This window comes from Cylas formicarius, unplaced genomic scaffold (assembly GCF_029955315.1).
Source record: "Cylas formicarius isolate icCylForm1 unplaced genomic scaffold, icCylForm1.1 PGA_scaffold_4__25_contigs__length_36172078, whole genome shotgun sequence".
NCBI lineage: Eukaryota > Metazoa > Arthropoda > Insecta > Coleoptera > Brentidae > Cylas > Cylas formicarius.
This window is the reverse complement of record NW_026844334.1, coordinates 33,778,696-33,805,384: the sequence shown is the minus strand read 5'-3', so window position 1 is coordinate 33,805,384 and position 26,689 is coordinate 33,778,696. Positions and strand designations below refer to the sequence as shown.

Sequence of the window (26,689 nt, the reverse complement as noted above, 5' to 3'; positions counted from 1 at the left end):
TCTACACTGAGGAAAAAAGTTTGTTTGACTCTAAGTATATATATTTTTAATAGTATTTATCATATGTAAATGAGGGTTCCGTTAAGCCAGGACAGTAACCAACTTCCTTTTTTTAAATTTATAATTCCTTCTTTTAGATATCATTCAATAGCATACGAAATTTTGAGTACTTTTGGAGTAATCAATTAATTGATAATCTGCGGGAATATTTTAAAGAACTCATTGTTTTTCGACAAGATAGTGCGTCAGATCATACCGTCGCGCCTGTTCGAAATTGTTTAAATCAACCTTTTCTATTTTGGATTGGTCGATTCAGGATCATGGATTGGTCAGCGAGAAGCGCTGACTTGGATTTTCTTTAATGGGACTGCATAAAAAACGAAAAGTAGAAACACAGGTGTATTACTGTTCAAAATGAGACACGGTTAGAAAAGCTAATGAAAAAATTGAAACCATAAACGCTACTTGTAATGCCAATGATGAAGGTTATGTAGGAAATGTTTTGTAATTAGTAATTAGTCCTATTTATTTGCTTTACTTGTTGATTTTATATTGACTTTAAGTAATTAATATTTAAAAGAAAACTTAATAAGTCATAAACCAATAATTTTTGTAATAAACGCTACATACATGAAACAATACACAATTAAATCTGTCACCAAATTAAAGTGCTAAATCGCTGGTGTTCTATTAAAAAAAATCTTTATTTTTAATTAAAAAAATCATTTTTTTCATTGTCATTTATCCCAACAATGTATAATATATTTTCGCTATATGTAGGTCAAAATATTAAATATTAGCCACTTCATAATAAAAATTTCCAATTTTAGTTTTCAACTGTAAGAAAACATATTTTTCCAAATACCTATTTTTCGGCAAAAAAGAGGAAAAGTGCATTTTTCTCAAAAACTAGTCAAAATTTTGTATAACGTTTATTTACAAAAAATACTCAAAACCAAACCAATAAATAGAATTTTTGAAAATATTCATAGCATTTTATTTAAAAAAATTAACTGTCCTGGTAAAATAAATACTCACTGTCAAACAATTTTTGCATTTGACGCTTTTTCCTCTGTGTGGCACTTATTGCGATAAGCTATAGGAGAATTTTAAATAGACCACCCTGTAGGTGTAGTTGAATCACATTGATACTAATTGCAAATTTATGCACGGTATTCCGACGTTACTAAGAAAAACTATAACAGCATATTCCCAAACAAGTCCTAATATTCTACATATGTCGAGAAACGGCGACTGACGAAATTACAGGTCATGGTTTTTGGATTCTTTTGGGTTGACTTTTAGACTTTGTTCTTATAAAATAGGAAAATTTTTGTTCCGCTACCAGAAAAAGATACACTTATTTGATATCGATAGGATGGACCGTTTTCAATTCCATGTGGATTTCTTGTGTAGGTAGTCCTTGAAACTTGACGGATACGTTTATTTGTTAATTTTCGTTTATTGACTCACACGCAATCACAAGAAACTTATACCGGAATCAAACAGTTATCATAAAGTATAATTCAAATAAGCAAGTCAATGCCATTGCAATACAATGTGGCGTTAGAGGGAGATGTATTCTTTTTTCTTTGATCTTCAACTTATACTCGGAGGAAATATTCACTGCAGCCTTGGAAAATATCGACAATGGAATTCTACCGAACGGAAAACGCATTAACAACATTCGATATGCAGACGACACTGCTGTGTTCGCTGATAACTTGATGGCTTGCAAGAGTTAATGAACAGGATAAACGACGCCAGTGACCAATATAGCCTAAGCAAGTTCATGACAATAACTAAACAAAATATCCAAAACTGTCAACTGTTCATTAGAGAGAGATCAGTGGAACGGGTTCCTAAGGTCACTTATCTGGGAACGACAATTAATGGACAATAGGATCACTCTCAAGAAATTAAGTGCAGAATAGAGAAAATAAAGCAAGCCTTTATCAAAATGTCAAAGCTTTTTAAAAGCCACAATCTAGACCTGAACATCAAAATCAGACTCTTAAGGTGTACGTTTTCTCGACACTTCTCTACGGGGTGGAGTCGTGGACACTGACGGAGGCAACACGAAAATGGCTGGAAGCATTTGAAATGTGCCTGTACCGAAAAGTTCCGAGTATCTCCTGGGTGGGACAGGGTATCGAATGAGTGAGTGCTGGAGAGAATTAACAAGGAAAAGGAAGTGATAAGCACTATAAAGAGAAGAACACTTGATACCTAGGTCATATAATGCGAAACGATAACAAATACCATCCTTAAAAAAAATACTCCAAGAAAAAGTTTACCAACCTGGAAGACGAAGAATATCATGGCTGAAGAATTTAAGAACATGGTTTTCCAAAACAACCACTGAATTATTCAGAGCAGCCGTGAACAAGATCATCATCGCCAGAATGATCTCTAATATTCGAAACGAATACACACCACCTGAAGAAGAAGAAGACTCACTCGCAGGCTATTTTGATGAAAAATAAAATAACATTTATCAGTAACTATAATTCAGAATTCCGTTCTAAATTTTCATATAACGCCCTGCACCAAATGAGTGGTGGTGTTTCATCATGCTGAAAGAACATCTCTAAGTGAGCTCGTATGGAAACAATCTCTAACAATTCGACCATATCATTTATAAGGAAACTTAAGTAGCCACTATTAGCATTTAATCTATTTCACAAAATAAAAGGAGAGATTTACGTCTAACCTATGAACCTGTATTATTCCAAAATGCTAACAGCAATGTTGCCAGATTTCGCGATGATATTGATAATTCTGGTTACGTTTTACTGATACACTTCTAAAGTTTCCTATGTTCAAAATTTTCCAAAATCTGCGGCATGAAGAACTTTTACGAATTTTATTCACACTAATTTTAGCATTTTCGAATTCTGCATGTATTGAATTTTATCGTTCCAGCTTTGGCTGTAGTTCTGTAGATATTTAAGTTTACCGGTACCTTTTAATCAAAAAGCGGTCTTCCAGAAACTCAGTAGTTCAGAAAATCACTAAATTTGGAATTCAAGCGTAGGATATCAAATAAAACTTTTCATATAGATATCAAAAAAAAGTTCTTGAGTCATAAAAAAATAAGTTACGGACTACCACGGAGTTTTTAAGTTAACTTAGATACAAACTAAGAAACTAAAATAACTAAATCGATCATTTCAAAAATCGCATATAAATAAATATACCTTACTTAAAAATATATTTTAGTAGCACCAACAATTAACAATTAATTAGTTTTTAGGGTTTCCTTAAAATAATATTTTCGATTTCTGAAATTTTTTGAATTGAACTATTCGACTATAATATTTTCAAATCAAAATAGTACGGTACCTAAATTAATTGTGACGTCAACAACGGTTGTAACTTGTGTGTCATTAACAGTGGTGGAAACTGTGGAAAAACACCAATAGATCTGATTTAGTGTTCGGACATGCGTTGAAATCTGTTGGAATCCCGAGGAGTTGAAGTAAGTGAAAAGGCAACCAAGACAGTGACTGACAGCTAAGCATCTTGTGATTCTTTACAAACCGACAACAAAAATCTTTCTCACGTATGGTTGAAAGATTTTTTATAACTATCATTGTGGCCAGAACAAACCGTTCTAAAGTAATCATTTACGAACGCCTCTTACTGAGTGACACATTACTTGACCATCGGAGCAGTCAATCGTCCAAACATAACTTCGTTTATCACAAACTATTTCTGGTGCTTTAAGCAAAGGTTTGAGAGCCGGACAATGTTTTCGGTAAATTTTAGAAACGGATGGTATTATGACAGTCAATTCACACGTCAATCGGGAGGAAAATGGAATATATTCGCATATTCGTGCCGTTTTCCTAAATCTTGCCCAAAAATTAATGGTTGGGAAAAAAGTCCGTTAAACGGCAGTATAAGAAACTAATTATGAGCAAGGAGTCAGACAAAAAACAACTTGAAGCACTTTTTTCTATTAATGATCAAAAATCCTTTTGGTGTTTTCATAAAAGTCATAACAGAAATTGCTCATGAATTATTTAAGAACTTGCCACAAAACTGACTTTTACAACTTAGCTACCTTCATAATTTTCAACCAATTCCTTTGGAGAATTGACATGGGAGTCTGCTGTCGGCATTATACTAGTAAACCAGTCGGGCTTTCGCAAGGGCTGGTTGCATCGCCAACATCTATGCTTTACATTCTATTGCGCTTGAAAAGCATAAAGGTTTATGCCGTCCTTGCTCATTTTCGTAGAGCTTTAGACTCTGTTTCTCATAACTTACTGTGGGGCATGCTACATAGCCTCGTGTCAGTCCTAACGTTATCAATATCAATAAAGAACTTATACGAGAATGCTTCAGCCTCTGTCAGAAAGCCCTCGATTGATTTTCAGAAAACATTGATACTACACCCGGTGCTCTTCAAGGGGTGTCTTTAAGTTCATATCTATTTTTTATTTCTGGCAGGCATGCCTGACTTCTTTAAGCAACACGGTGCGAATGGTCTGCCAATCGACGCACACTGGCAATAAATAAAAATGAATGCATCTTTACTACAGTTACACTTAAAAATCACTTTCAGCCGCCTAGACTGTGTCAGAACGTGCAAGTTTCTCTGGCAAATATTTCGATAAAGTTAAAAGAATTATTTATTTATTCAGGTATGTACTACATATTGTTAATCCTTTAATTCATAATTTAATTTGGAATTTTTTTATATGGTATTAGATATATCCATGTCAAAATGTCAAAATATTGAATTTTATCCATTCACCGATATAATGTCATGAGATGTAAAGATCGACAAAAAATGGCAGAATCTTCTGTAACCGGAGCCTTGTTCTATAAATCCAAACTTATCTCCTGGAGAGCATTGATGCGGATTATCAATAATTCCATTATTAGTTCTTTTTATAGTAACATTGCTTTATCAGGTTTACGTTGTTCTTATACGAATAAGCCAATTCTAACTTCTTCAAACGCTTTTCAATGTTTCCGACATCTACTTTTTCTCCTTTCTTATGATTCGAATGTGGTATAGCTCATTTATTTTAAATTGTGTCTTAACTTTCTGTTCAAGCACTGATAGAGTTTCAAGGCCGCGTTTCTGTAGCAAAATTTTAGTCCAAACACTAGAAAACGCCTAACATCGTTATTAAATACAAAGGAATTTGCCTCTCACTACACGATGTTTTACAACAGTTTTACAAAGTAACTTAGCTCTAGTTTCAGGATTCTAGCTTAACTTACATTAACGAATAATCACTTCACAAAATATACGTATACAGGTTTGCATCTAAACTCAACCATACTAAAGTTTGCACTGTATATAATCTCGATGAAAATGAAACTCTATTCCATGTACTCTTTAGATGTCCTCTTTATAACTAGATTAGAACTATCCCTGTTTAAAGATGTTATGTTTTACTCACAGATGCTTGTTGTGTACGAATTGCGATAATATTTAAAGTTTCAAGGGAAAAAGAAATGGAAATTTTGAAACTGTTTTTTTATCTTTTTTTTCTTTTGGTGTTTTGTTAGAATTAACCGTAGTGCTAAGTACGTGTTTTCCTTTAGAAACCTTTATTATAGGAATACTTGTACCTTCTTATTAACAATAAATAAAATCGAATTGAATTACACAATTGCTCCGCTAGTGGCAAATCAACCTTCAGAGAAGGTTTTTAGATCAAAATTATTTCGAATGTAATTTGTAGGATAATATTATTCATAAAACCGTAAAACCGGAAATGATAAATACTTTACCAAGCAAACCAAAACAATTGCAAAGCGTGCGATTTATAATGCTCGGGTATGTGATGTATGCGAATTTAATATTTTCGTGAGGTCAATAAATATTGGTCCACGAAAGCAAATTACAGGGAATTTGCATCTCAATCTCCGTTAGTCAACAGCGCTGCATATAATAAAATAACATAAAACACAAAAACTTCAGACCATGTAATTTAAGACTACATTTCCATCTTATCTTCAGGAATTAGTCACGAGGATACGTGGGTATTTCGAATATATTTAACAGATGGAGTGGTTGTTTAGTTGTATTCAAGATAAAAAAAACTAATATTTCGGTTGCAAAATTCGTGGGTTTTATGCAGGGCTGTAATCTCCAAAATAACCACCAACACTACTACTAAGTCATCAAGGTTTCAGTTTACCTATGCGACTATAGATCAGAACACACTCGCCAAAAAACTTACATCGTTGCAAGTGCACGGTCTGTTCGACCGCATTCCCAATTGTAAGTTATTCTCACTTTAAATACAAAAATAAAGCCAACATACCATCAATAAAAGTTGTAAAAATTTAAAATTCTTTACTAACTTTTATATTGGGCAGCAAAACTAGTTTTTTTTTTCATTTACTTTATTTTATGTCATCAAAAGAAAAATAAACATAGTGAATTTAAATAAAACTGCAACACTTAAAAATTAAGCCTTATTTATAATTTTATGTAGTATTATCCACCTTTTCTATAGTTTTATTACTAACCATTTTTACATTCTGGATACAGTTGGGTTGTGTTGCTCTCGGCATATGTACTTTTGACACTGTACACACTACGTCTTTGTTCTTCTGTTTTTTTTTTCGATGCTGCAACACCTGATATTACTTTTATGTGCTTCTTCATTGTTACTGGTACCATTGGAATTTCCCTGCGACGCTCAAGTTGGGGAGTGATACATTCATGACTAAAGATTTCAAAAATTGTCGACGGCTTATATGGGTGCTGTTGTTTAATGTAAGAGGTCATCGACAACTTTTTCGTGATACAGAATACGTTCCTTTTAGCTCGTCAACAACATTAACACCTCCCTTTGCTGAATTGTAAATTGAATTGAAGTGAATTGGCTTTTGTTTGGCTTACAGGCATCATCACGTTCTGGATCGATCTCATCTGCATTTTTGACAATAAAGTTACTATTTTGTTTTGTTTGGGCTTGTAGGACGCCATAGTTATATCTAAAAGCCAAATATGTTTGAATTAACCTTACACTCCCTTATATTTGCAGGAAAAATATCAGGAGTATCTCTTTTGTTTTTCCGAATTATTCCCACCATAGGGAGCCTGTGTTTTTTCAGCAACTCTATGGCTAAAGGGATTGAGGTAATTCAATTGTGAAACGTAACATTTCTTCCCGTTCCAGAAATTGATTGAACTAATCTTTGAACGACTGCAGAAGAGGCACTATTATCAATTTTATAGGGTCCGTCTGGTTGGCCCCAATGTGTAATATGATTTAAAGTCCGCAAGTTCTAAAATTTTTATTCCGTACTTTGCTGGTTTGTTCGGTGTATATCGACGAAATCCACATCAGCCGCGAAATTCAATTGTTACAAGTTCGCTTACAGCATAATGTGGTTTGCATCGTTCAACAAATCCATCAAAAAACTGCCTGATAGGATCTAATTTATCGCGCTTTTTTCGTTCTTCTCTATTATTGAGGTCGTCGAAACGAAGGGCCCTCAACAAAAATTGAAACCGATTAATTCCCATTGTCAGGCTCTAAGCTTCATTGTGTGTTCAACTATTTTTTCTAGGACAAAGTCGGGAAAATACAATTGCCAAGCATCTGGAATAGTTTTTGTTTGTTTGGCTCTTCCAAGTACATCAGAAGAGTGAGTTACTCCACAACGTTTTTTTGTACTTTCCCAAATAACATAGACGGACATTCAGGTCTTGCTGAGATTCATCGAGGTCTAATGACTCTTCTCCTTCTGACTGTTCTGAATTAGAGTCTTGATCGTTGGTCTTCAAAACGTCGTCTTCGTCTTCAGGAAGTTCACCCACCTCTTCATCACTTTCAATTTCATCATACAGTGCTAAAAGGCGTTGGTTTCTTTCTCATATGAACACATAGTCTATAAATTTAAAAAATAGGTATTGTACACTTTATACTTAAATTCTTAGAAATTAAAAAAATAACGAAGAAGAGAACATAAAATACAATAAACTTGCGGTAATATTTACGAAAAAAGACACAGCAAAATCAGTAATAAAAAAACTTAAACATCGAGTTCAAGAAATTCGACCTATTTCTCGACAATGTCAAACGAAAACTAAAATATTTTTGCACCAGTCGTTAGTGAAAAAACTGTCTAGGGCATTCTCGGAATATCATTATTATCGACAATAAAGCAGGGGCGTCACCAGAGAATTTATCGACACTCGGTCTTTTCGACCGACATGCGTGTACTGCAGGGTTAAGACAGCTGGGGTTGTAGCTAGTTCGGCAGTACTTATAATCCACTCACTTTTAAGAAATCTAATTTTAAATCTGAGTGCAATATTTTTAAATTAACCGAAACTTTTACTTGCTAACCATTTTTAGTGAAGGCTTGAGTCAGACTAAAAAAAATAATGACATCAATCAACGAGATTGTCGATGGTGATGTTTTTGTAATTACTGGCGTTATCAAATTATTTAAATTATTTATTATTATGGTAGTTGGGGTTTACACAATCAGAGAAAAAACGCTGTAAAATCAAAAAAGAAACGCTAACGATTTAATCGAAAGTAAATATGATTTTGCTTAATTGGTGGTTTTTAATAAATCAATATGAGGCTGCATGATTCTATAATGTCTTCTTAAAATTAACACGTGCATGATAATTTCTATTACTTATTCTTATTAAAACAAAAGCATGGTCCGCATTTGAATTGGAAAGAAAACCATTCAAATTATAAAGACACTGATAATAAAATAACACACAGTTTATATATATGGTGGTAAAATTTAGATATTTTAATGAGATTTGGCACACATGTACTATGTATCAATAGGCATTATTTAGTGTACCACATTTTTTTTTCAAATAGACCAGTGGCGGTCGTGCACCACTGATTTCTCTTAAAATAAAAATTATTCATTCTAACAGTCTTAAAACATTTCAAAAAAAAAATAATTTCTTTATTTTTTTGAAATCGAGGTACGGTTTTCGCTTAAAAAATAAAAACCTCTTCATGATCATAACAATAAATTTTAAATTAATAGTATATTATGCAACAAATGCGGTAAACGGCATTTGACTTACGAGTTTATTTGTGTTTAATAAACGAGTGACTTATTATTTATTACATATATTATTATTATTCGACAAATGCTGTAAACGGCATTTAACTCACGAGTTTACACGAGCAGTAACTGATAAAGATCTTAATGAAACAATGATGTCATCTTATTATGTCATAAAATGGTCAGAACCAATTTACAATGCATCTATTCCAATATGTGAAAAAATGTTCAATAAATACTATTTAACGATGCTGCATTTAAAACTGTAAAATCCAATGAACATAAAATCAGAACTGCATATAACGATAGAAAATAGTTGCTGTAAACTGCATTTGACTCACGAGTTTATTTGACAGGAGCGGAGCGAGTGTTTAAAAAACGAGTGACTTAAAAAATTTACCTAACGCGTTGCATACTAGATTTTTTCTGCAACCATTAATTTTTGGGTACATTTTCGCAAAACAACACGAATACATTCACTGACATGACCGCCAGAATTGACAATCGTCAAAATTAAAGGCGTGTGAAATATCTCCGAAAACATCCGATTGCTCGCAGACCCGTGCGGTAAAATCCCGAAAATGTCCGAAGTGGCTCGGATCCGTGGGAAACAAAATTAACGTGGTAAAGTGACGCTTCCCGCATGCTAGATTGGCGTGTAGTTAGTTATTTCACAAATGGGAGTAGAAAAAATATATTATTTCTTACTTAAGTAATTGTCTATCTGTTTTATTAAAATACTCCAAAAAATCGAAGTACGAATATTTATTTCTTATGGTTGTAGTAGACTGTGTCTTTAAGAATTATTAATTCTATGGCCAAGGCGGATATTTGACATTAGTTTTTAAATTTAGTTCTTCGCGTCGAATACACTAATGAAAAGTTGGAAGACATGCATTTTATGTATGGGAGTGCGCCGGATTATATCAACGAAGCTTTTCTAATAGAGTCATACCGAATATTTTCAAATGTATATAGAAGGTTGACTGAAACAGGTACTTTGAGGGTAAATAATCATTTAAAACCGGCCCATTGCACTGAATATTTTGAATCTGAATATCTTGCACTTCTCGGTTTGGAAAATTTTGCACGATTTTCTATTGTTCCAGAATTATATTTAACGAGTCCAAGCTTTCCAGAAATTTTTCATTGCGTATTAATTTTTCTCAAAGGTTTTTGGATAAAATTGTGCATTTTCCCTATACCATTAATTTATAATTTATTGTTATGATCATGAAGAGAAGAGGTTTTTATTTTTTAAGCGAAAACCATACCTCGGTTTGAAAAGAATCAAGAAATGAAATTACTTTTGAAATGATTTAAGACTGTTACAATAATACAAATGACGCTGACTTTTCCAGAAATGCAAACCCCCATATAGTTGTAGAATTTAAACCTTAAGACCAGTTTTCGATAAGTGTTTGGGGCTGGAATTGTCGGAATTACATTTTTCTGCGAGAAAAATTAAATGACCATAATTATCGACCGTTTTTAGAAGAGGATTAGTCAATGCCTCTTTCCTACGCCACGCGTAATGCACAATACCTAAAACTTTAATCGATACCATCTTAATAAATCGATAATAAATTCTTTAAACCTGAACTTTTACAATAAATTACCTTGTAATATAATACGCCTTGGTAACAATTCTTTTAAGAGAGCTGTCAAGAATCTAATGACGATAAACGGTTTTACAATACTAATGAGTACCTAAATTTCAAATTTGAAACCGGTGTAACGTGTCTACTTTTAAAAATATGTGTCGTGGGTTTTGTACTTTTACTATGTATGTATGTATGTACTATGTATTTGTGTATTTTGTTTTGGTTAGTTAGTTTCTTTAGTAGCTACACATACATTTTTGTATACTGTGGTTAAATAAATAACTTAAACCTCATCCTAAACTTAACATTGCTAGAAGAGGTTTATGCATAACGGCGCACCTGCTGTTGCAATAAAATACCATTTAAATCATACCTTTAATAATCGATCGGTACGTAGCGGCGGACCTCAACCATATCCCCCTAGGGTCCCTCTTTTAAATAGTCTCGTCGAAAATTTAGTTTATTGCACCTCAGGTAACACTGCAAAAGAACTGATGGATGGTATAAGAGCTTCCTACGATTTAATAAGAAACATTGGAGGTATACTTTAAAGAGGGGACTATGAGGAAATGAACTGAAGCGTGTATCCTTCAAAGTGGGGGACACTTACAAGAACTTATCTAGTTTCTATGTTCAACATTTCTCAAAAAGCTTATTAATTTATTAACGGACAATTTTGTTAAAAATTATTAATAGTAGGTAATGTTTTTTTTGTAATAGGAATCGTTTATCATTTATCTTGTTCTTAGGATATTATGTTATTTCATTAAAAATGTAAAAGCGAAAAGAACAGTCTTCAAATATTTTTTTTTCAAGTTGGTATCTAAAAACTAGATATTTTGTTTTTCACAAAAGAATTTCTCGATCAACCAGTGCATTGGCAAGTCCGTCGCACGGTTTTCACTTAAAAATAAAAACTCATTTCTCTGCACGCTGCCATATTAACGATATTGTCATGACCATGCTGAGAAGAGGTTTTTATTTTTCACGAGAAATTCAGTACGCCCATCACTGGTGTATTTTGAAATATTGTGGTACACTATATCATGCCCCTTGTGTGCCAAATTTCAGTAAAATACCTAAAGTAGGCAATCTTTTAGAAGTAACAACTGACCGCCCTGAAAATGTAACCGTAAATAATGTTATATTTTAATTAATTAAGTTGTTGATAAGGGTTAATTTATTACAAGGTGATTTCTTTTGCATTTTATAATTTTTGCATATTAGTTTTGTACAACTTTAACATTAACAAATTCTTAGATTTAAGTAACACCTACGACTGTATTGATAGAAAATTATTTCAGCATAAATGAAATAAATGTGAGAGTACAATTTGCAAAAGTCAATAACGAAATTACATGTTGTTATTTTTAAAAATAAAAATTTGCAGTTTTCTAGACAACGTACTAATTTTGTATGAAACTAAAGATGCCGTTCACAAAATTTTCATAGGCCTTTTAGTTTTTAAAATACAAAGAAATATTCTCGGCAATCTTTTTTGGTTCGACTAAACCAGTTTGTTTCCGTTGTTTTGGCATTTTCATTTGATGAATCCTTATCGATTTCTTTCATAAAATTGTGAAGAATATGATATGCTGGTATGTTTTGTATCAGAGAAAATGATCGTCAATTTGAATATTACTATAGAAATTTGTTTCTTTCTTTTTTTAATATTGTTGTTTGTGTGTTTTGTTATTTTCTTACTTTATGCTATGAAACTGTTGTTTAAAACTTACTGTTATTATAAAACTTGAGAGAGACGGCGAAATATATGAGAGACAGTTTTTAAATTTTTGATAATGTAAGAGACTCAATGTTTCCTAGACTTCCTTTTAGAAGCCGCGTGTGGAATAATAGTATACAAGTTCATCGAAATAAATTCTTAATTTAAAATTTGATCACAAACAAAACAAAACTACGGATAAACCCTCGAATTATAAAATAAACGGCCTACCTTATGTGCACTCTAGTGTAAGACCCCCGAGCCCTCTCGGATTTTCTTTCTCCACACCATGTCCATTGCAGCAATGTAGTGGGGGTTACCAATCGCAAACACGCGAAAACTATGCGCGGTAATTCGGCCAAACAAAACCCGAGGGCTCATATTATCGCGGTGAAATGACACGCGTTTTTTACCATAAAGTATATAAAAAATTAAATTAAATAAAAATTGATAAATGTATTCGATTAACCCCGAATCATAAAGAAATCAATATATAGAAAACCCAGGTAATGAATTAATATTTAGTGTCAATATACAAAATAAATAACCAAAACTGAACATACCGCCCACCAAATACAACGGTATTTCAAAAAACAACAAAAAAAAAGAAAATAAACAAAATATGCTAATATTAAAGTTTATCAATTGTGATTAATTGGCCGGCAGAGGACATACCTTAATAACCGGTCGTTTGATTAAACCGGTTTGGGTTCTGACAGTGACTACTCGTGGAACACCGTCAGCACCAGGGTGAATGGAATCAATCCGTCCCAGTCTCCACTGGAGGGGAGGTAAATTATCCTCCTTCAGTACAACTAGAGTACCCGGCGTGATAAGAGTGGTATCTTTATCCCATTTAGCTCTCTGTTGTAAAGAATGAAGATATTCCATATGCCATCTTTTCCAAAATGATTGATGCATTTTGGTCAGTAACTGCCACCTATCAAGTCTATTCATAGGAACACAAGTGAGGTCGTGATCGGGAATAGCTGATAAAGGAGCTAAGGAGAGAAAATGACCTGGTGTTAAACTGGATAGATCGTTGGGATCACTACTCATAGCGCAAAGTGGTCTAGAGTTGAGTACGGCCTCAACTTGAGTGAGAACTGTGTAAAATTCTTCATACGTAAGTAATTGTTCCCCTATGATTTTAGTAATGTTTGTTTTGACGCTTTTAATGCCAGCTTCGTGTAACCCACCAAAGTGAGGCGCTGAAGGAGGGAAAAATTGCCACTCGATTAATTCCTCAGCGGCTGCGTTAGCCATGCAATCTGCTAAGTATCGAGCTGCACCAACGTAGTTGGTACCGTTATCACTGTGCAGTTTGGAGCATCTACCACGTCGACTGATGAAGCGACGCAATGACGCAAGAAAGGCAGAAGTGGATAGGTCTGATACCAGTTCCAAATGCAGGCACTTTGTAGAACAACACACAAAGAGAGATAGATAAGCCTTTTGAGTACGGCAACCTCTATGTCTTGACATCAGTATCTGAAAAGGGCCACCGAAATCCAAAGAAGTACATTGAAAGGGCTTGGCTTGGGTAATGCGGAAACTAGGCAAATCGCCCATTTTTGGTTCTATTACCTGAGGATGTGTTCGAAAGCAGCGGAAACACTTATGGACAATACGTTTTAACGTTTTATAGCTCCTTTAGCACCCAAAATCCAAAACCGTTGAGATATAAAATAGCGCAAGGCCTGCTGTCCACAGTGAAGGTATCTTTTATGAAAATCCTCTATTATAAGATCAGTCAACCTATGTTTGTTGGGAAGCAAAACGGGATGCTTTTGATCGTAATCAAGTTGAGAGTGCGTAAGGCGTCCGCCTACCCTGAGAAGTCCTTGTTCATCGATGAAAGGAGCAAGCTTTCTTAACGGCTTGGAACAAACACTCTTATTCGAAAGATTGGAAATGTCTTCATAAAAGGCTTCTGCTTGTACTTGCTTCACAATGCGGAGAAGACTCTGAAATAACTCGTACTCCGTGAAAGGACCCTTTTTAACCACTGAAACCACTTTAAAACGAATGCCAAGAAAACGACGCTAATAAGTAATAAGGCGAAGTATTTTCTGTAAGCATGAATACCTATTCAAAATATCACCAACAGGATTATAGCCTTTTATTACCGTGAGAATGGTCGCTCTTTCTTCTGGTAGTGGTTCGTCCAATTCACCAAGTTCGTGTTTGGGCCACTCTTCGGAGGGACGCGACAACCAAGCTGGTCCCGCCCACCATAAGGGACAGTCAACTAAATCAGACGGAAGGACAGGGCGACTCGCAAGGTCAGCTGGATTGTCTTCTGATTTGATGTGAAACCAACGTTCAGGTGCTACATTGTCTTGAATCTGACTCACCCTGTTTGAGACGAAAGTGCGCCAACGACAGGGCGGTGACCTTATCCAACCTAGGACTATAGTCGAGTCAGACCAAGCATAAATATTTTGTACGTCGGGAATGTTGTAGACATTTAAGGCATATTTAAGCAATTTGGAAGCCATTAATGCAGCACTTAATTCCAATTTAGGAAGACTCAATCTCTTCAATGGAGATACTTTACTCTTAGCATAGAGGAGATAATTAGAAATTTGGCCATCTGGAGACACGAGGCGAGAATAGATACAACTTCCATAACCTAGCTCTGAAGCATCCCCAAAAGCATGGAATTCTAAACTAACATACTTTGAAATAAAACAATAACGGGGTATTTCTAATGCTGACAGACTTGGCAATTCATTTTTGTAGTCGGTCCACCTTTGGGCAATATCTGCGGGCACTTCACTGTCAGAGTCGATACCTCTCGCCCATAAAGATTGCATTAGCTGCTTAACTAATAGAGTTATGGGACAAAGTAATCCAATTGGATCAAAAATTCTGGAGATTTCAGAAAGTATAGATCTCTTAGTACATGTCGAGTTGAGAAATTGTATGTCGTATGAGAAGATATCCTTCTCTGGAGACCATCTGAGACCCAAAACCTTCAAGTAAGGATCGGATTTAGTGTCAAGTGCGAGAGGTTTCTGTAGAATATCTGAAGGTATAGTAGATAAGAAGTCAACACAATTGCTAGACCATTTTCTAAGGAAAAAACAACCCTTATCCAATAGAGCAATAAGTTGTTGTTTGATATCCACAGCATCCTCTAAAGATTTACAAGATACACATATATCATCAACATACACTTGGGACGCTAAAATTGCTGCGGCCCTAGGAAATCTATCTCTACCCTCGGTGGCTAATTGTAAAAGACATCTCAGAGCAAGGAAAGGAGCTGAATTTAATCCGTAGGTTACGGTTTTTAGGCGAAAATCTTGAACAGGTTCTCGAGGGGAGAATCTCCATAAAATTCGTTGGTAGTCTTGGTGGCTGTCATTAACAAGTATTTGTCGATACATCATTTTGATATCGGCAGTAAATGCTACAGGAAACCTTCGAAAACTTAACAGAATACTTACAATTTCATTTTGTAGTTTGGGACCAATCAACAAAGTGTCATTCAACGATCGATCCCGCGGACTGCAAGATGCGTCAAAGACTACGCGCAATGCAGTAGTCGTACTATTCGAATTAGTAACCCCATGGTGAGGGATGTAGAAGTGGCGCTGGGCAACGTCAGAGACAGGAGCAGACACGGGTTCCATATGATCCAGCTCTAAGTATTCCTTCATAAATTTGGAATATATCTCAAATAATGGAGGATCCTTAAGAAGACGGCGCTCTAAGCTATAAAACCTTTTTAGGGCTATGGAGCGTGAGTCAGAAAATAATGGCTCACCACTGGAAAACGGTAGAGTAACGATAAAACGTCCTTCAGGAGTTCGAGAATGAGTCTCGTTAAAAGAAATTTCAGCGGGATCGTCAAGGGTTAATGAAGACTTGCTACTTGGAACTTCCTCCATTTCCCAAAACATTTGAGGAGTTTTATTAATATCCCGGTTTTCTTCCAATAGTGTGCAACAGGAATATGAGGACTTGCTTTTTATACGATCAATTTTACCCATCACTACCCAGCCAAATAATGTATTGAATGCGACAGGTTCCAACTCTTTACCGCACACCTTCTCAGGCAACAAAATTAAAGGGAATAACTCGCACCCGATGAGAGCATCTATAGGTCCAGGAGTATTGTAGGTGTCATCAGAAACGACTAAATTCTCCAAATGTGACCAGTTCTCGCCACTGAAAGATACAGAAGGCATGTAAGAGCAAATCTGCGGTAAAACGATACATTCTATGGGAAAAGAAGGTGTGTTTTTACCCACCGGGCGGACCGTACAACAAGTAACACCATTCGACGATACAGATGTCATATTAACTAACCCATTAATTGGAATGTTCAAACGAGAGCGGGAAAGTCCTAATTTCTTAAAGCATCTTTCGGATATAAAATTGCCTTGGCTTCCACTGTCCAGTAGTACTCTAACTGTGTGGGAATAACCTTGGCTGTCCAGAAAATCCACTTTTGCAGTCGCAAGGAGCGTAAATGCACTATTAGAATTTATGGAAGTGGTGCCACAATGTGGTTGATCTACGGAAGAGTCATTAGCACTGGGCAAAACATCGTCATTAGGTGGACTACGTTCATTACCATGTGCCGACTCGAAATGTAGTAAAGAATGATGGCGTTTCGTACAAGAAGAACAGGTCTTATTAGAACTGCATTTCGAAAATTTGTGAAACGAACTCAAACAATTCACACACAAACGGTTGCGTTTAACTAGTAAATAGCGCTCATGAGGAGTCTTACTTAAAAAGACGGAGCAGTTTATAATGGAATGCTGGGTCCTACAGATACCACAATTCAATGTAGGAACGTTATTAGAAGGAGTATTAGTAAAAAATGCTTTGGAGTGATCACCATTATTCCTAGAACCTGACTTATGTTGACGGTTACTGGCAAAAGACTTACTATTATAAATGGTTCCGGCATTTTTTGATTTATTTTCTTCCTGAGTATAGGTCAACGTATCTAAAACCTTACACCTGTTATTCAGAAATAATTTCAACTGCGCAAAAGTGGGTATATCAAATTTTGCGTGCTCCATTTCAAATCGCTGTAAGGTATCAGAATCGATTTTCATTAAGAGTAAATTAAAAAGCAAAAAATCCCATTCCGCAGTAGGAAAGTTCATTAATTTTAATGCCTCCACATTTTCACAAAACTTATCAACAACATTACGCAGTGCTTGATTCGATGGATTTGAAATTTTGGAAATGTTCATTATTTCATTGAAGTAATGAGTCGATAAAAGCCGTTTATTGTCGTATCTTTTTATTAAAGTATCGTAGGCTACTGCGTAATTGTCATCAGTTATAGGAATATTTCTCAATAAACTGAGCGGTTCTCCGGTTACGAGAGTAAGCAGTAATTGAAATTTTTGTGAAGCGGAAAAGTTCATATTATGCACCGAACTCCTGTATAAATTAAAAAATGTCGGCCACTGTTTTAAATTGCCAGGTATATCTAAACGGGGAAGATTAAAATTTAGGTAAGGCGGCAAATTATGGCTCTGGCCTGGTGGCGAAGGTGGTACCATCATGGATATTTCAGATTTTATACAAAGTTCACTATAAATGCTTTTAATTGAAAAGTATTGATCATCAACTTCCGCTCGAATTAGCTCCTGCTGCTCAAGCATTACATCCGTTACTCTTTTATCAGAAATTATGTCCAAATGCAACCTATCAAACTCATTATATGTTGATTCTAACGCCGAATATCGTATTTTAAAATCATTAATTTTAGCTGGGTTCTGTGTAGCAGCAGTAGCTAAATCGTAGATTTCTTTCAATCTTGGTATAAAAACGCTTCTTCTATTTACTTTTGAATCTGCCATGGTTTAAAAATATTTTTAGAAATTTTCTATATCATAAAAAAAATGGCAAGAAAGAAGAAATTAAATTCAATTATATTAAAATATGCGAACAACCTCGTAAAATCCACCAAAACCACAATTGATAACAAAAAACAATCAAAATATCGTACACAAAATCAAGACCGCAAAAAACTCTAAACGATTTAAATTCTTTACCTGTTTTCCGATACTTCGTCAAATTTATTCAAGGTCGTCTTATTTAAACGCCTTTATAGTGAATGAAATCAAAATTATTTTTACCAATTTAGTATTAGAAAATGAATTTAGAAAAGACAAAATAATTTTATTTTTGAATTACTGATTCTTTAAAAATCCGGGCTCGAAGACCATATGTAAGAGACTCAATGTTTCCTAGACTTCCTTTTAGAAGCCGCGTGTGGAATAATAGTATACAAGTTCATCGAAATAAATTCTTAATTTAAAATTTGATCACAAACAAAACAAAACTACGGATAAACCCTCGAATTATAAAATAAACGGCCTACCTTATGTGCACTCTAGTGTAAGACCCCCGAGCCCCCTCGGATTTTCTTTCTCCACACCATGTCCATTGCAGCAATGTAGTGGGGGTTACCAATCGCAAACACGCGAAAACTATGCGCGGTAATTCGGCCAAACAAAACCCGAGGGCTCATATTATCGCGGTGAAATGACACGCGTTTTTTACCATAAAGTATATAAAAAATTAAATTAAATAAAAATTGATAAATGTATTCGATTAACCCCGAATCATAAAGAAATCAATATATAGAAAACCCAGGTAATGAATTAATATTTAGTGTCAATATACAAAATAAATAACCAAAACTGAACAGATAAGTTATCTGATAGCTGAACTGTATCTCAAAAAATAAAGGTGCTATGAAAATTTTGTTAATGGCACATTTAGTTTCAATCCAATTTCATAATTTATCGAATGACGGCTGTAGCACAAAATAGACCGAGCAAGTTAAAATTTATACTACTACTCTAAACTAACGAGATTATTTTTCAGAAAAAAAACACCTTTAACTGATAACTTAAACTTTTACGAAACTACTTTGAATAAAGCAACGGAAACAAAATTATTAGAGCTGTATCAAGGACTTTTAATCAAGAGAAAAAATATTAACTCTATATATGTAAAGTTTTGGCATCGTGTAATATGGAATATGAATTGTATTACCATCCATCAATAGTCACACTCTTAAAACTTAAACTTAAAGCTTCTCATGAGATGTGCTATAATCTTCTCTGCCACTAACGCAGCATTATATATGTATTAAGTTATACAGTGTGTCATAAAGAATCTTGAAGCGATTGTTCCTAATTTAATATCCAACAGCATTAATTGGCTTTGGAAGCTCTTCCAACTCCCTAATTTGGCATAGACCCATAAAAGTTACTCCACAGATAATAATCTACTGAATTTAATTCGGGCTACCAACTTGGCCAATTTACTGGACGACATCAACCTATTCATAATTTCCATCTAACCAAGTTCTTAAACCCTGACCGACGTGCTACATGTGCTGTAAGAACATCTCCAAGCGAGTACGTATGGGACTATTCTATAACCATTCGGCTAGATCATTTGGAAGAAAATTTAAGTAACATTTAGCATTGCACTAGGACTGCAAGTTGCTTTGGTCAGCTCAACAACCAGGAGTATGATGATGACACAAATGTCTTTTTCCCAGTCTGATGCAGTGGACAAGGAAACCAAATAAACGTCTGGCTTAAAACTAAATCCGGATAAATCTACGTTAATATAATGAAAATTCCAAGTGTTGAATAGTACATATAAAAACAGAGGTAAAATCTTTGATAACAAACTTAGATTTCATACATAGGTTTCTAAAGTCCTCCAAAATGCGTATATTGATCTCCGTAACATCTACAAAGTAAAGTAGTTCTAAACTCTCTGTGAAGCACTGGTTCTGAATCATCTGAATTATTGTAATTTTGTCCTGATTGGGATGTTTTGAGTAAATATAAATCGCAAAAAGTACTTCTGTGGTAGATTTCTCATTTTTAATAGATTTGAGGATATAAAATAGTTAAATATATGGAATCTACATTTTATTTGTTTACTACTAAATAGTAGACGTCCCTCGAACCTATTGAAAAAAATATCTCGTAGAAATTGCATTCATTTCCTTGGAACTAGTTTTATCTGTCAGTATGACAGTCAAAACGAAGTTAATTAAGCTTAAGTAATTTCTTAATTATAGATTAAGAAGATTATGACTTAAGTCTCCCGTCTGTTAGATGGATTAATCAGTATCCTCGGATTAGCCAAGTGCTTTTAAATTTCAATTTAAAGACATTTTTTATGGAAGAATACCTGGATACCTGTCACGTTCATGTTGTAGTGTAAGATTGGTATACTAAATGAAGTTGTATGTCTTGTTACATACCGGATTAAGTTAACAGCTCAGCTGACCTTCGTCGAGCTTAAAATCAAGGCGATTATATTTATTTTAATATATTTGTCAAAATATTAGGAACTATTAAAGTATTACCTATGTTACTTGCACATACATTGATGGAAAATTTAAGTCGAAAGTTGGTTTTTCGAAGAATCCCTTACATATTCAGGAAATCAGATCAAAATATAAACCTTTCAACTTATAGTACATAAATTTATAGTTACAAGACTAAATTCCAGAACTTCTTTAGTATCTAGTTTCATAGCACAATTGTACTAGAGAATTCTCCCCTACTCAGGATTCAAAACGGTTTCAATTCTTTTAGTGATGCGCAAGATGTTGATATTTTTCCCATTTCATTTTCATTTTCTTTGAAAATATTACTAAAAAAAAATTATTTAATTTAAGAATTTAAACTATTGGCATTTTTTTCGTACATGTACATGTAACATGTACTCTTTGCATCTAAGTTCGCAATAAATAAATGGCAAATGAAATGAGTATCTGCTAACTAAACCTGCTAAATTAAAAACAAAAGTTCGGAGATAATGGGAATAAAAATACAGAAACACAATGTCAAACGAACAACAAAATAAGAATCTTATCAATTCGGTTTGCTTGAAACCATCAAGTGGCAGACTACTTAATTGAAAAAAAAAAAAACGTAATGACTAGTTTTTGGAGTTAGACTGATAATCCTATAAAACAGTAATTTTTTGTGTATTTAATGTATTGCTTATAGTGTGTGAATTGTAATGGCAATGAAGTTAATCTAGTTTTCATAAATAACAAATGTTATTCCCGCTCTGTATACATATACATACGCATTTGTTTCTCAGTAGAAAGATTTTTTTACTACTAATGTTTAGTTCCGTATATTCTCACTACCGTTCGATACTTTTATTTGCAGATTACCTCTTCCTTATCGGTTACTGTTTATGTAGAAGACATAAACGATCATGAACCTGTTTTCGTCGGTGCACCTTACAAGGTCGAGGTTGACGAGTTATTCCCAGTAGGTATGTTTGATCGCTCTCTAATTATTACTTTTTTAATTGGCTCGGGTTTTAATTATGCAAGCAAAAAATACGCCTTCTTTAGAACTAGAATGTACGGGGTTTATGGGATATGAATATAACCTAACTAAATTTTTCAATAAATCGACAATTTTAAATCGATCGCCAAAACTAATTTTGAAAAAATGTAAGCGTTTACAGAGCTTGTATTATATTTTACAGAAATTAATTACCAAGGCGGATATCAAACTCCTTCAGTGTTTTAAATGTTCCACGTGTAATTTTATATAGTGGATTCATGGAAATGAAAAACCAAAAGAATTTTGTATTTAATTTTTTTTGTAGTAATTCATCTTACATACAGGGTATCGGAAACAAGGTTCCTTTCCCCTTAACTCATAAATTACGAACGTAAAGTGTCAGCTGGATTTCTTAAATTTTATTTTTTCATATACAGGTTGTTTCAAACGTAATGGGTCATAAAATATCTTTGTATCAAAATATTTCGATTTGTCAAATAAACCTATGTCCTAAAGCCAAGCATTAGTTTTTTTTAGTTTTTCGTTTGTTATTACTTACTTTTACAATTTTAAAATTGTAATAACAAAAATTCCCGGGGTTTCAGGAGATGAAAAACTAAATAGTGTAATTTTTCAAAGAAACTTCCACAGACTACTGTAATGCTTTTTACAACACTTTTGGATTCCTCCTGCGTCTGTTTTTGCTTAGTCGAAATTGCTGACGTTTCGCCAATCATTCTGTTGGCTTCTTCAGTTTCTGTCAAACTCTGTAGAAGCCAACAGGATGATTGGCGAAACGTCAGCAATTTCGACTAAGCAAAAACCGACGCAGGAGGAATCTAGAAGTTTTGTAAAAAGCAACTAGATAGTGTAGTCAGTTTTGCAATAGTTTGTAGGTAGCGCCACCTGCGCACATATTCTCAAATTTAATTTCTGACAGGACACTGTCATTTCCCATTATTCTCTATGTAAGAAAGGTGTCATTGTTCAATATATGTACCGTGCGTTCAATTTATAATAATAATAATAATAATAATAATAATAATAATAATACATTTATTGTTATAGCCATCAAAGTTACATAGAAATTATTACATAACCAAAGTTAAATAAGTGAAGTAATGGTCAACAATAGACCTTGTTAGGGCAACCATCTAGAAGTTCTAGATACTGTTCAGGCCTCAATTTAACAGCGAAAATATAATAATAAAAAATTTCATAGAATTTATTTGAAAGCGCCAAGCGTAGATACACATAATTCTAAAGTGATTCACACAGCAACTTACGAGTTCCCTGACAAAGTACATGTCAATTGCCGTAAATTAATTTTAAATTAGCATAGGCAACCCTTAGTTTATTAGTAATATGTTCTCTGAAACGCAACTGCGAATCAAGAGTGAGACCCAAGCTTTTGCATGACTCAGAGAGTGGCAATTTTATGTTATTAAGTTTAATTGTTATGTTATACTTTGCATGGGTTAAATGATTATCATTTCCAAAGAGTATTACTGAAGATTTATTAGAGTTAAGCTTTAGGAGGTGATCTGTTGCAATGCTAAAAAAATTTGATAAATCAGTATTGGTGACATCCTCCGCGGTAGCTATTTCTTGAGGAAAAAAAGAGTAATAAATTTGAGTGTCATCCGCAAAAAAATGACAGTTGCATTGGTGGAGGGCTCCAATGAAGTTCCTTCCATGTTGACGGAAAGTACGAATTTAAGATACACTCATTTATTATATGCGTAATGTATGGGGCAATATATGGACAGCAAAGAAGTATTAATGATATATTTATATCATCATGGCCCGCAGCTTTAGATTTTATATTCTTCAGAATGTTGAGAATCTCATCTTCCGTGGACAATACAAAGTCAAAGTGATCCGTTCTGTCGTTTAACCTATTATCATAATAAAAATTCAGCAGTTCTGGATTGGGGCTATCATTATTTTCCACACTGTTTATAAAAAAATTATTAATTTGATCGACATTATCTAAGTGACTTGGCAAAGTACCCCTGTTACATTTTACAACATTAAGTTTCCTTAGTTCGTTCCATTTCTCTTTGGCATTACCATGACAAAACTTAGTTCCTAAATAAGCTTTTTTCTCTGATCTAATGGCCGAATTCGTATAATTACGTAATTGTTTGTAATGCTCGTAATGTGCTGGAAATTTAGTCAGTTTAATTTTTTTTAGCGCTTTATTTCTCAGCTTTTGTAGAAGTTTTGTTTTCTGTTATCCAAGGCGCATAGTTATAGTTTTTATTCTTCCTAAAGCGTTTTAACGGCGCGTGCTTATTAAATAGTTCCAATATGCAGGTATTTAAGAGGTTTAGCTTTTCTTCAATGTCACAAAAATAAAGTAAGTTATATAACGGTAAATCTAGTAGATCCCTCTTAAACTCCTGAAGATTAATGGTTTTTAATGATCTATAATAAAAACTTACAGGTTCATTATCTGCCAAGTCTAGAATGAATTTTATGTATGTCAAAAAGTGGTCAGCGATGTTATTGTCGACAACTCGTACATCAGACACGTTTTTTACGTTGGTAAATATTAAATCTAAGAGCGACATAGAATGTAATGCAATGCGGGTAGGTTCTTATATATATTGGTCCATATTGAAAGTAGAAAACACAGAAGTTAATCTAGTTCCAAGATCAGTATTTAAATTAAGCATATTGATATTGAAGTCACCAAAGCATTTTAAGTTATTATAGTCCGAGTATATATTAAACAAGGATTCCTCAAGGGTATTAAAAAATTGTGATACGTTAGTATTAGGTGGCCTGTAAACAGTACCCACCATAAAGGTTCGATTATTTAACAGTACTTTAACCCATATGTATTCAATATGGTCAAGACAAGCAGAGGCCAAAACTTCACACCTTAAATTATTGTTAACGTACACTCCCACACCGCCTCCGCGCCTGTCCAGAGGATTGTGATGCAGAAAATTACAATTCGGAATGCCTACCATCTGATCAACCCCCGCACCCTCGCACCCCCGCACGTTTCAGATACACCAACGATATCATAATTGTTACTCAATAATTGGTTTAGAAAAGAGTCAAAATTGGCCAGCAAGGACCTTACATTAACATGTGCGGCACAAAAATTAAGATCCATTGAGAATTAAAGGAGGGAAGGTTACGAAGGAAGGAAATAGTTATCAAATTCAAACAAGCAGTGGACAGTACGAGGGTACCAAAACCAATAAAGTTGGTGCTGCATGTAACCTAAAGTTAATTTGAAGTGTATTATACAGAAACATATAAATACTGAAAAAAGCCTGTATCGGACATGTGGCATATGTGACATACCTAAATTACAAGATATAAAAACTATTATTCGAAAAGTATATTATAATTGACTAATCTCATGGTGGTAAAGTTTTTACTAACAAGCTGAGAAATGTGAGGTTAACACTGCTTATCACTAAGATTAATAACGAAGAAAAAAAAAAGCAAGCTGTTATAATTTGATTCACAATTAATTTCTGTAAAGTTGGAAAGAAAAAAAATAGCTGTGAAGTGAGGTGAAACGTAGCTACATACAGTTATTCCTTGATTTGGTCGGTGATTTGGTATATGTCGTCCTCATCCTGAACACGATACACTCCACCACGGCATTTAATGTAAATATTGCCGTTAGGACACCACACGCTTTTTTCGGAAAATTTTTAAATAGGTGCAACCGTGATTGGGTAAGGTCCTCCTTAACTACGATGCCAGAGTTTTTAAGTGCTTTACGATGTTTTAACACCATTGCACGAGCGTCAGCACTATGGAACTGAATTAAAATAGCCGGCGGCTTGTTTACTATCGGATTTTTTGCTCCTACTCTATAGCAGTTTTTTATATCATTGTTGTCAATAGTAATGTTCATCTTTTGTTGAAATACTTTCTTTACGGTGTTCAAAATATTCTCATCCTTTTCGAAATGGACACCGAAAAGACGAATATTCTGATTGCGGCTATGTTGTTCCTGCTGATCAAGTCGTTGTTTTAAATCCTTATTTTCCTGCGCCATCCTATTCACCTCTTTGCGCAAATTGGACACTTCGCTCTCAACCCTCTCTATTTTTGACACAATTTTTTCTTCGAGTTTGGCAAGTAGAGAGCCAATAAGTCGGTCTTGAAAATCGTCACCAACAATTGTAGCGGTAATTTGATCCGCAACAATCTTCCGAATATCCTCAATATCATTCCTTAACAGTACCATTGTATAGGTTAGGTGTACAGCAACCGCACGGTAAACAAAACACTTATGCCCTCACGATAGAAATGACAAAGCAACTTCCACCACAGTGCTTCAGAAGAAAGCAACACTGATTTATTAGCGAAATTAAATTTTTCAGTAAAAATCAAGAAAATTTGAGAACACACAGCACACCGATACCTTCTACTCCAGCGCCATCTATATATATCTTGATAACATTTTAAATGACTGTAACTTCTTTGTTTTTAAAGATATCAAGGTAAACAGAAAACCCAAATGTGGGTTTAGTAGTCAAGCAAGTGACGTATAAAACCAAACACTATCAATTTTCTGACATATCAGCCTACAACATTAATTTTTAAAGGGAACACTCTGTATATAATATATGCGTCAAATAGAATATCTTATTCCGATTACAATGATGTAACACACTTTATGTTTTAGTCCACTCGTTTTTGAAAAATCGGCAAAAATAAGAAATTTTTATATAATTTCAAAGAGTGCCGTGACAACAATAATTATTTTCAAATTAAATTAGAACAAAAACACTAAAAATGACAAGACACACTAAAGTAAAATATTATTTAACTATTCTAAATACTGGTAATTGCATGATGTCTTTCCATCTATGACACCACACCAAACATTAATGGGTTGGTACCCCTGGGTTTTTATTTCGTGTATTTTTCTAGGATTATTTAAAGATCAATATCGCGTATTTTATCTATTACAACCCTTTCAGGTAGTGAACGAACTTTCATCAGTCCATAAAATATTTTTCAAAAAATTA

The 26,689-nt window shown here is 34.1% G+C and overlaps 1 protein-coding gene across 3 annotated transcripts in view; it reads left to right on the top strand.

Moving 5' to 3' along the window:
- The window catches only part of LOC132701001 (cadherin-89D), a 267,876-nt gene that overhangs the window by 112,494 nt on the left and 128,693 nt on the right, over positions 1–26,689 (top strand). For all 3 annotated transcript variants that reach the window (XM_060668612.1, XM_060668611.1, XM_060668610.1), the window contains exon 5: positions 21,552–21,660. In XM_060668612.1, coding sequence (XP_060524595.1) covers positions 21,552–21,660 — 109 coding nt within the window. The remainder of the gene's footprint in view (positions 1–21,551; positions 21,661–26,689) is intronic.